General features: G+C 63.0%; 1 protein-coding gene and 1 long non-coding RNA gene across 2 annotated transcripts in view; both read left to right on the forward strand.

Annotated features, from left to right (window-relative positions):
• ONECUT3 (one cut homeobox 3) overlaps positions 1–7,123 on the forward strand; it is an 8,657-nt gene extending 1,534 nt beyond the window's left edge. Inside the window, 2 exon segments of the mRNA XM_045491036.1 lie at positions 6,482–6,774; positions 6,776–7,123. Coding sequence (XP_045346992.1) covers positions 6,482–6,774; positions 6,776–6,829 — 347 coding nt within the window. The 3' untranslated portion in view covers positions 6,830–7,123.
• Positions 7,124–7,262: 139 nt separating this feature from the next.
• Positions 7,263–10,781, forward strand: LOC123605025. The gene is made up of 2 exons (XR_006715552.1): positions 7,263–7,735; positions 7,850–10,781. It is a non-coding gene; the product is annotated as an uncharacterized LOC123605025 (long non-coding RNA).
• Positions 10,782–10,793: the final 12 nt, after the last annotated feature.

Genomic DNA, 10,793 nt, shown 5'->3' on the forward strand with positions numbered 1-10,793 from the left:
GTGTCCCCCAGTGGAGATCGTCGCGGAAGAGGTGGCCGTAGCAGTGGCATCGCCACAGGAGGCTGGCGCTCCTGGGACGTCCGGGCTCCTCCTCGAGGCTCCCCGTCCCCAGCCCCTCCTCCGGGTCAGCCCTTCTCTCCAAGCCTGGGCTTTCGCTTCCGGAAAGGGGCTCATGCCCGCAGCCTGGCCTCCTCTCGGGGAGCCCGGGCCGCACAAGGACCGCGGTGGCCTTTGGGGCTGGTGGGGTGATCCCGGACACCAGACAGGATGCCGAGGAGGGGAAGGTGGCGGCGGGGAGGGTGTGCTGATGGGGGGAGGCGCGTCTGGGCTGCCTCCCCCCCCCCCCACCACTGGCGCTCACACCTCCGAGCTTCCAGGCTGGGCTGGGGGGCCGCGGGGGATGGAAACCAGGACAAAAGCTGCTCCTGGTAAACAGCTCTGACTGGAGCCCAGATCGATTGGGGCTGTGAGGAGCTGTAATTAGATTGAACACTGGGAAGGGGGGAGAGGGGAGCCTCTTTTTTGGCTGTGATCGACAAAACGGGAAGTTTTTTCATGACTCTGCTTGGCCTGGCTCCTCCCCCAGCCCCTGCCTCTGGGCCCCCCACTAGGCACTTGATTGGAGCAGACAGCCTTCCCTCCCTCCCATTGGGGGGGGGCGGGGCGTCCACCCGGCTCCTGTCCCGCCCCTGCTGGGCCACCTTGGGCAAGTGGCTTGCCTTCTCTGAATAAATGAGGAGGACACTCTCTTATGGAATGATCGTAAGGATGAAACAACAGGACACGTGTAAGGCTCTTGACGTGTAAGCGAGCTTGCTTGCTTGAAGTAAGCTTTAGGCCCGACGCGGGTCTTGAACTCAGGACCCTGAGTTCCAGAGTCGCAGCCTCTACCAACTGAGCCAGCCAGGCCCCCCCTCTGTGAGCTTTCCGAGGAGCATTTGTATCTCCGACCCTGCGCGGTAAATGCGTGATGAATTTGTGACTGAACCGAATTAATTAAGTGGATTAATTACTGAATTGGCGATTCCGACAGGTGGGCAAGAAGGGCCTGTTCGGAAACTTAAAGGCCCGAGGCTGAGTTTTGACTCTTACCCTGGACTTGACGCCAGAGTCCCAGCTTTCTCTTAGAGAGAATGGGGGACCTGGCCCCTCCCTAGACCCTCACAGGGTGGCCAAGTTCCAAGGAGATGGGAGGTCAAGACTGTTCCTTGAACTCCCTTCCGTTTCATTCTGCAGACCAACTATGAACCCAGGTTCTTGCCCTCATCTTCTATGCACAAAGGGCTGCCTGGTGCGCCATTCATCCGCCACGTCCGGCGTCACCACCTTTCCGTATTCCCGCCACACGCCTTCCCTCTGTCAGCTTCTCATTATAGCTGCCAACAGTCCTTTGCCGAAATCAATATTCGGCGTCACATCATTGTGGTTTCAGGGACTACTGCCCACAGCTGAGCCACACAGACTACTAGGATTGCAACTCCTTTCTCGGACAGCTCTTTGTTTTTCCAGGAGTTAGTGGTTGCCAGCCACAAGTTCTCCCCCAACAAAAATGCAAACCAACTCAATAGGATTTTCTACACATATTAGGTCATGTTCGCTTTCCACTTCCTTTGGTGCCGGATGGGGCTGCCCTCCGTGTCCTGGGTGCCTTTGTTCCACGGCCTTCTGGGCTCTCCCCTCCTCTTCTGGGGAGCCTCTCCTTGTCCTGTCACTTGAGTCACACTTTCCTTTTTACAGAAAAAAATTTTTTTTGACATTTCTTTATTTTTGAGAGAGAGAGTGAGCAGGGGAGGGGCAGAGAGAGAGGGGGACAGAAGATCCAAAGCAGGTTCCACGCTGACAGCAGAGAGCCCCAGGCGGGAACTGTGAGACCATGACCTGAGCCAAAGTCGGGGCGTCGAGCGCTTAACAGACGGAGCCACCCAGGCACCCTCGCACTTTCTTTCTTTAATTTACCTCCTCGTTTCGGTGAAACTCATCCTCCGGGAGCTTTCTGAGAAAGGGGGCACGGAAGTCACCTTTTGGAGCCGCCGACTGACTGTCTTTATTCCACCCTCCTGCCTGGTGTCCGGCCGCGCATACGATTCTAGCTGAATAGAATTTCCCGCAGATTTTTTGGAGGCATCGCTGCACTGCCTCCTAGTTCCTGAGCGCTCTGACTCGCTCCCTTGCGTGATGTCTGCCCTTCCTGGCTGCGAGCTGGTGCTGGCTTCTCTTTGAGCCTCAGGAATTTCCCCAGGGTGAGCCTGGAGGGGGGGGGTGGTGCCTCGTCCATGGAGCTGAGCGCCTCTCGGGCCCTTTCGAACGGGACTCGTGTCCTTCAGCGTGGATTCCCCCCCCACGGTCCACTTGCAATGTGTTCCTCTGGTTCGGGACGGCGTCCTTGAACCTGGCGACGGGCCTGCTCGGGTCCCCGCTGCCCCTACCCTACGACCGACCGTCTTTCCCCCACGTGCCGGCTCTGCACCTGCCTCCTACGTCCAGAGACGCGTGCTTTCGACGCTCCCGTCCTCACGTTGACCTTCCAGCGCTTCTATATTAAGTTCTAAGGGCACCTTCCCTCCTCATTGTCCTTTTGGTTGAACAGCAGCCTGTTCTTGTTTCGTGGGTACCGGACTGTTCTCTCACCCCTCCCAGAGCGCGTGCGCGTCAGAGCTGGGCCTGCTCGGTCCGCTTTTTTCACCCTCTAGCGCCTCTACCGTTCCTCCTGCTGTTTTCCTCCTCCGTCCTCTCCCTCCTTCCCTCCCTCCCTCCCTCTCTCCCTCCCTCTTTCTCTCCCTCCCTCCCTCCTCTCCCCTGTCTCTCACCCCCTCTCTCCCTCCCTCCTCTCCCTCCCTCTCTCCCTCCCTCCCTCCCTCCCTTTCCCTTCCTCCCTCCCTTCCTCTCTCCCTCCCTCCCTCCTTCCTCCTCTCCCCCTCTCTCCTTCCCTCCCTCCCTCTCCCCCTCCCTCCTTCCCTCTCTCCCTCCTTCCCTTCCTCTCTCCCTCCCTCCCTCCTTCTCTCCTTCCCTCTCCCTCCCTCTTCCTCTTCTTCCCTCCCTCTTCCCTCCTCTCCCCCCTCTCTCCCTCCCTCCCTCCCTCCTCTCTCCCTCCCTCCTTCCCTCCCTCCCTCCTTCCCTCTTTCCCTCCCTCCCTCCCTCCTTCTCTCCCTCCATCCCTCCTCTCCCTCCCTCCCTCCTCTCTCCCTCCCTCCTTCCCTCCCTCCCTCCTTCCCTCTTTCCCTCCCTCCTTCTCTCCCTCCCTCCCTCCTCTCTCCCTCCCTCCTTCCCTCCCTCCCTCCTTCCCTCTTTCCCTCCCTCCTTCTCTCCCTCCCTCCCTCCTCTCCATCCCTCCCACCTCCCTCCCTCTCTCCTTCCCTCTCTCCCTCCTCCTCCCTCCTCTCCCTCCGTCTCTCCCTCCTTCTCTCCCTCCCTCCCTCTCTCTTACTCCCTCTCTCCCTCCCTCCTTCCCTCCCTCCCTTTCCCTCTTTCCCTCCCTCCCTCCTTCTCTCCCTCCCTCCCTCCTCTCCATCCCTCCCTCCCTCCTCCCTCCCTCTCTCCCTCCTTCTCTCCCTCCCTCTCTCCCTCCTTCTCTCCCTCCCTCCCTCCTTCTCTCCCTCCCTCCCTCCCTCTCTCTCCCTCCCTCTCTCCCTCCCTCTCTCCCTCCCTCTTTCTCTCCCTCCCTCTCTCTCCTCAGAGGCTTTTCTAAGCTGTCCAGCAATCTCCAAACCTCACCCTCGTTCATGTTCAATCTTCAAGCCTGAAACAGCCCCATTAGAAGTGCTGTGCATTTCAGGTCGGAGGGAGACGGGGAGGGAAGAGGTGTGTAGGTTCTCACGGGAGCACCCGTTGTCCCTGAGAAATGAGCCACAGCACAGGGAACATTTATTTATTCTTGCAGACGTGTGTGGACATTGATCTGGCAGGCCATCTGGTTCAGACTGTTCCGGAACCAAAAAAAGAAAAAAAAGCCAGTTTGGTGTGTGGCCCCAGTGGGCCAGGGGGCCCGGAGCTGGGAGCGGGGATCTATCTGCCAGGATAGCCCGTGCCCCCACACTTGCACTTACGAAGGTGATGGAGTCTCAGGGGTGAGGACTTGGGTGGGGAGGCAGGACCCGCGGCCCTCCACCTCCTGCAGCCCCGAGGGGTACACGGCAGAGAAACAGATTCTGAGCTGCAGCCCCTGGAGGGAGGGAGCCCACGCTGGCGGCCCCTCTTCGCTTCCGCCCACTGGCCTCACCGCATTGACGGGAGGGGGCCACTTTGGAGCTCGGGCTTTGGGTCCTGTTCCAGCAGCCATGGGGCCCGGGGCGGCCTCCTGCAGCCTTCTCAGGGGTGTCCGACCTGCATAGCCCCCTTAGGTCCTCCCTGTTCCAGAGGATCCCGAGGGCACTTCAGGGAGGCAGAGTCTGGGCCTCGGCGGCGACTCTTGGGGGAGGGGGTGCTTAGGTATCAGAGTCAGGGCTACGTCAATGTCAGCCTGCCACGGGGTCCCTCAGCTGACCGGGCCTGAGAGGACCGCCCTGGGAGGGAGGCACAGACCTCCCTTCTGAGACCCGGGTTGCCCCAGCATGCCAGGGAGGTCCCGGGAGATCGGGACACACCCGAGGACCTAGTCACTAACAGCTTCTTCCATCCAGTCTACACAGTGAGCCACGCTCACCTGTGGCCTTTTCAGGTCTTTTTCCCCACTGTCCCTGCTCTGGGGGTGGGGGGATGTCCATGCTCTGGGGGCTTCCCTACTATCCGGGCTCTCAGGGTGGGGGTTGGGGGTAGGAGCCCTGGGGGCTTCCGCACCGTCCATGTTCTTGGGGGGGTTTCTGAGATCTAGGGGGGTCCGAGCCCCAGGGGAGGGGTCCGAGCCCTGGGAGGGAGGGGTCCAAGCCCTGGGGAAGAAGGGTCAGAGCCCTGGGGAATAGGGAACGGAGCCCTGGGGGGGTCTGAACGGGGGGGGGGGAGGGTTGTTAGAGCCCTGGGGGGAAGGGGTCCGAGCCCTGGGGGAGGGGTCCGAGCCTTGGGGGGGGGAAGAGGGGTGTCAGAGCCCTGGGAGAGAGGGGTCCGAGCTCTCGGGGGGTAGGGGTCCGAGCCCTGGGGGGGGTCCAAGCGGGGTGGGTGGGAGGGGGTGTCAGAGCCCTGGGGGGTGAGGGGTCCGAACCCTGGGGGGGGTCCGAGCAGGGTGGGGGGTAGGGGATGTCAGAGCCCTGGGGGGTGAGGGGTCCGAACCCTGGGGCTAGGGAACCGAGTCCTGAGGGGGGGTCCGAGCGGGGTGGGTGGGAGGGGGTGTCAGAGCCCTGGGGGGTGAGGGATCCGAACCCTGGGGCTAGGGAACCGAGTCCTGGGGGGGGGTCCGAGCAGGTTGGGGAGGAGGGGGTGTCAGAGCCCTGGGAGAGAGGGGTCCGAGCCCTGGGGGGGGGGCGTCCGAGCAGGGTGGGTGGGAGGGGGTGTCTGAGCCCTGGGGAGTGAGTGGTCCGAGCCCTGGGGCTAGGGAACCGAGTCCTGAGGGGGGGTCCGAGCGGGGTGGGTGGGAGGGGGTGTCAGAGCCCTGGGGGGTGAGGGGTCCGAACCCTGGGGCTAGGGAACCGAGTCCTGGGGGGGGGTCCGAGCAGGGTGGGGAGGAGGGGGTGTCAGAGCCCTGGGGGTGAGGGGTCCGAGCCCTGGGGGAGAGGGGTCTGAGCCCTGGGGGGAAGGGACCGAGCCTTGAGGGGGGTCTGAGCCCGGGGAGGGAGGGGTCCGAGCGGGGGTGGGGGGGAGAGGGTGTCAGAGTCCTGGGGGGTGAGGGGTCCGAGCCCTGGGGGGTAGGGGTCCGAGCCCTAGGGGGGGTCCGAGCAGGGTGGGGGGGAGGGGGTGTCAGAGCCCTGGGGGTGAGGGGTCCGAGCCCTGGGGGTGAGGGGTCCGAGCCCTGGGGAGAAGGGATCGAGCCTTGAGGGGGGTCCGAGCCCGGGGAGGGAGGGGTCCGAGCGGGGGTGGGTGGGAGGGGGTGTCAGAGCCCTGGGGGTGAGGGGTCCGAGCCCTGGGGGTGAGGGGTCTGAGCCCTGGGGGGAAGGGACCGAGCCTTGAGGGGGGTCCGAGCCCGGGGAGGGAGGGGTCCGAGCCCTGGGGGAGAGGGGTCTGAGCCCTGGGGGGTGAGGGGTCCGAGCCCTTGGGCTAGGGAACCGAGTCCTGAGGGGGGGTCCGAGCGGGGTGGGTGGGAGGTGGTGTCAGAGCCCTGGGGGGTGAGGGGTCTGAGCCCTGGGGGGAAGGGACCGAGCCTTGAGGGGGGTTCGAGCCCGGGGAGGGAGGGGTCCAAGCGGGGGTGGGTGGGAGGGGGTGTCAGAGCCCTGGGGGGTGAGGGGTCCGAGCCCTGGGGCTAGGGAACCGAGTCCTGAGGGGGGGTCCGAGCGGGGTGGGTGGGAGGGGGTGTCAGAGCCCTGGGGGGTGAAGGGGCCGAACCCTCGCGTGGGGGGGGGGGTCAGAGCCGGGGTGGGGGGGGCGGGGACGAGGCCCGCGCGGCCCCCTCCCCTCCGAGCCGAGCTGACCCGCGTCCCCTGTCTGTCCCCGCCGCGCCGGCCCGCGAACACAGCGTGCAAACGCAAGGAGCAGGAGCAACAGAAGGAGCGCGCGCTGCAGCCCAAGAAGCAGCGGCTGGTGTTCACCGACCTGCAGCGGCGCACGCTCATCGCCATCTTCAAGGAGAACAAGCGGCCGTCCAAGGAGATGCAGGTCACCATCTCGCAGCAGCTCGGCCTGGAGCTCAACACCGTCAGCAACTTCTTCATGAACGCGCGGCGCCGCTGCATGAACCGCTGGGCCGAGGAGCCGGGCGCCCGCCCCCGCGGGCCCCGCCGGCGCCGCCGCCACCTTCTCCAAGGCCTGAGCCCCGGCGGGGGGAGGGGCGGGGGGGGGGGCGCCGGAGGGGTGCCCCGCCCCGGGGAGGGGGGGACGCCGTGCACAAGAAGGGCCCCTCCGCCCTGCGCCCCGCCCCCTCCAGGCCCAAGGGAGCCCGCCGCGCCCCCCCCCCCCACCCCGCCCCAGCGCCCCGAGGGCCGCGGAGGAAATCCAGGGCTCGCGGCGGCGTCCCCCAAAGCGGGTCAAGAAGCACATACTAGAATAAACCGGGTATTGAACAGAAGGAATTCGAAGAATAAGCCCCCCTCCTCCTTCCCCGGCCCCCGCCCCCCACGCGGGGAGGCCCGGCGGAGCGCCCCCCTCCCCAGCCGTCCTCCCACCGACCCCGCCCCGGACCCCGCCCCTCCCCGAGTCGCCAAAAGCCCGTGGGGCTGGGTCCTCCCCGCCCCCCCCCACCCGCACCGAGACCAGCCCCCTCCGCCGCCCCCCCCCCCCCCGCCGAGAACCCCGCTGCTCGCCCCACACCCCCTCCCGGCGGCCGGGGTTCCTTGTGCCAAGAATCGCCTGCCTTAACGTCTGGGGAGGGGTCGCAGCAGCGGGGGCCGCCGGCGCCCATGGGCGGGCGCCCTCCCCCACCCCGTCCCAGCCCGGAGGGGCCGCCGAGCTCAAACATGCGGGTACATTCCAGACGCCTCCCCTCCCCGGCGCCCCCACCCCCGCCGCCAGTTCACTTTACCTTTCGGCACCTTGATGACACGCAGGGAGAGACAGACCCCGGGAAACAGGAAAAAACAAACAAACAAACCGATTCCACGGAGGAGACACCCGCACGCACGGAATCCCCGCCGGGCGGCGCCGGGCCTGCAGGGGAGGCAGGGGGCGAGCCCGCGCTCGCGACTCTCTCTCCAAGGAGCTGAAGCCGATGCTGAGGAAGGTGGGGTCCTGCCTGCTCCTTTTTTTGCCAAAAAGAAAAAAAAAAAAAAAAAAAGACAGACAAGGGGGAAGGAAGGGTCAGAAATGAAGATGAGCCCCCCCCTCCCACCCCCAGCTCGTCTCTCTTCCCTTCCTGGTGACCTCCAAGGTGACCTCCAAGGCTGGCCGGCAGCTGGATCCCAAGAACCCCACTCCCCACGGTTCAAGACCTGGAGGCTAGAAGGAACCTCGCCCCCCAAACCCCGGCGCGTCCACTGCCTCCCAGGGAGGTAGTCACCCCCCTCCCCCCTTGAGAATGCAAAAGACATTTCTAGTGAAATGCCCCCCCCCCCCCAGGTAAAGGCTACCTCACTTCAAACGTTCTTGTCTGTGATTGGATAAATCACGCCTGATACCAAAGATTCCCCCCAAGGACCTGTGCTGGACGCTGAAATGCCCCGCCTGGGAACAGGTGTGCCCTCAGGTGCGCCCCGCTCCCTAGCAATGAGAGAGAGAGAGAGAGAGAGAGAGAGGGAGCGAGACAAGGAGAGAGAGAGAGGGAGAGAGAGAGGGAGACAGGGAGAAGAGAAGAAGGAGGGAGACAGGATACGGAGGTCGATGAGTGCCTTTTTCTGGAGCCAAAGATGTGTGTGAAATGTTCTCTTGTCCTTATCGACTCACTATTCTCCCGGCTTTTTAAGCAACCGATCCGAGTGATGCTTCTAGAACCTTTGGGTGTTGGGGCAGAATCCTGAGTCCTTGTCCCCGCTCAGCAACCGTCCCCCCAAACGCGCACATGCGTGCGCCCGCGCACACACACACACACACGCACGCACGCACACACACTGCTGTCCTTTCTGTGGTGGCGCTGGGCACTGGAGTCTGGGTGGACGTGACCCCTTCCTTCTGTGCCCACTATCACCTGGGCCCCACTGGACAGACCTCCTGCTGGCAGGGGACAGGGCTTCTCCCACCCTCTGTGCTGGGCAAGTCATTTGCTCAAGGATCAGAGGCCAGAGGTCTCTGTTGTGTCCCCTGTTGGAAAGTTAGGAACCGGCTTGGGACCATTCTGATTGTGGAACTTTCTCACTACGGTGACCTGTGGTCAGATCGGGTCAAGTCCCACCAGCCCCGGGTCACAGAAGCAGCCCCAGAGTCCAGGGTCCCTTTCAAACACACACACACACACACACACACACACACACACACACCAGCTCCGTAGTAGCCCCCCCCTCCAGCGGGCCCTCACCCCACCCTCCCCCTGACGCCCAGCTGTTGTCACCAAAGACCATTCTCCACGCAGGGAATGACGTATCCAGCACAGCTCCTTCGAGCCTTTGACAATTTTCTCTGAAATACCTCAAAATATTTAATGTATAGTTTATGTGATAAAAAAAAAAATCCTTAGCTAGTTTTTGGAATACGTGACTTGAAGCTTTATACCGTTAAATTATAATTTTGCAGACGATGGTATGTCGTTTCTTTGAAGAGTTCCGTGGGAGACATATTGAATGTCAGGGCAGTGAGAGCCGGGCGGTCAGAGGCCAAGGGCAAGGCAGCGAGCGCGGGAGGCGGAGAGCGCGGACCGGCGTTTACAGATTTCTTATTCAAACGAGTCCTTTAGGAAAGGCAGGAAGAGAGAAGGTGCACCTTTCTTCTCTCTGGTGTGTTGTTTCTCGTTTTCTGGAGTCATGTCTTATAAGAGTATTTATTATTCTATGTGTCCTGTGTTCAAATGTACTTTAAGAAAAAAAAAAAAGGAAGAAAAATGAAAAAAAAAAAAAAAGACAGTGGAATTTGATTTGATGCATGACTACTGTGCTCGGGGTGGGGCGGGGGGTGGGGGGGCCGCTCAGGGCCCCAAGATTCCGTGTCGCATGGTTGTGTTTCGTGCCGAGTTCGGGTTCGGTCGGGGCTTCTTTGCGCTGCTCTGTGTTCGTTTTCCCCTTTCTAAGGATCTGTGTCCAGTGGCGGGAGGGGGACGAGGCCTCAGGGGGACGGGAAGGCGGAGGAGGCAGCGGACCCCCAGACCCCCGTCTCCACCTCCCGCTGCCCACATGCCACCTGCCCGTGCCAGCCGAGGGGCGGGGGGGGCCTGGGCCTCCAGCTCCTGGTTCTTGGGCGCAGGAGGGTGTCGCTGCCCCCTCCCCCAGCCCGGCTGGTTTCACGCTAGCATGAATTCCCAAGTGTCTTGTTCACAGGAGAGAGACAATCAGCCAATTCGAGTCTTGTCGCCCAGGGGGAGCGGGGCCGGGGTGTACCCCAACTTCTGAGATCCGAAGGGCCCTCTCGAGACACCCGCTGCCCCCAGGCAGGCCCCCAGCCGGACTCCTCCCACACCCTCAGCCTCCTCAGCCCCCTTCCCTCCGGCCTGAAATGGGGGGGGGGTGCACATCTGTGGAGCCCTCCCTCCCAGCCCACGTCGGGACCCTAGAGAACAGAGAGGCCCCCCCAAAAATCGTGAAAGCGGGCTCTGGGGCAGTACCCCTGCCTGTGACTCCACTTGGGCTGAGCTCACACCAGGGCAGAGCCCGCCTCCCAAGACAGCCGGGGAAGGGGGCTTGGGGTAGTGAAGGGAGGTTCACCCCAAGGACCCGAGGCCCCAGATCAGAGGGCAGGGGTGCGGCACACACAGTCCAGGGCTCCCCCTACCCAGCCCAGCGCCGGCTGGAACGTGGGCCATTTCCCAGAGTAAACCACACCTGCCCCTCGGTCCCGGCTCCCCACTGTGGTCCTGGCAGACAACCCCCCCCCAGAGGGCTGGTTTTGGGGGGGCCTTCTCTTCAGCCAGGGGTGAGGGAGGACCAAGAGGCCGCTTGGCCCTGAGTGTTTAATCAAGACTGGACACTGGGGCGGCTTTGGGGGTGGGCACCAACTACGTCATCCAAAGTTCCCCCCCCTCCCCGATGCTAGATGCTAGAGGGAACAGAAGCCCTGTCCCTCCCACCCTCAGGTGACAGGCTTAAAAGTTAAAAAAAAAAAAAAAAAAAAAAAATCATCGTCATTGTTAACCACTGCTGTGCTGGATTTGTTGTTCTGTTTTTCTCCAATAAATTATTTTGTACTCACTCACCTGGACG

This window comes from Leopardus geoffroyi, chromosome A2 (genome assembly GCF_018350155.1).
Source record: "Leopardus geoffroyi isolate Oge1 chromosome A2, O.geoffroyi_Oge1_pat1.0, whole genome shotgun sequence".
Lineage (NCBI taxonomy): Eukaryota > Metazoa > Chordata > Mammalia > Carnivora > Felidae > Leopardus > Leopardus geoffroyi.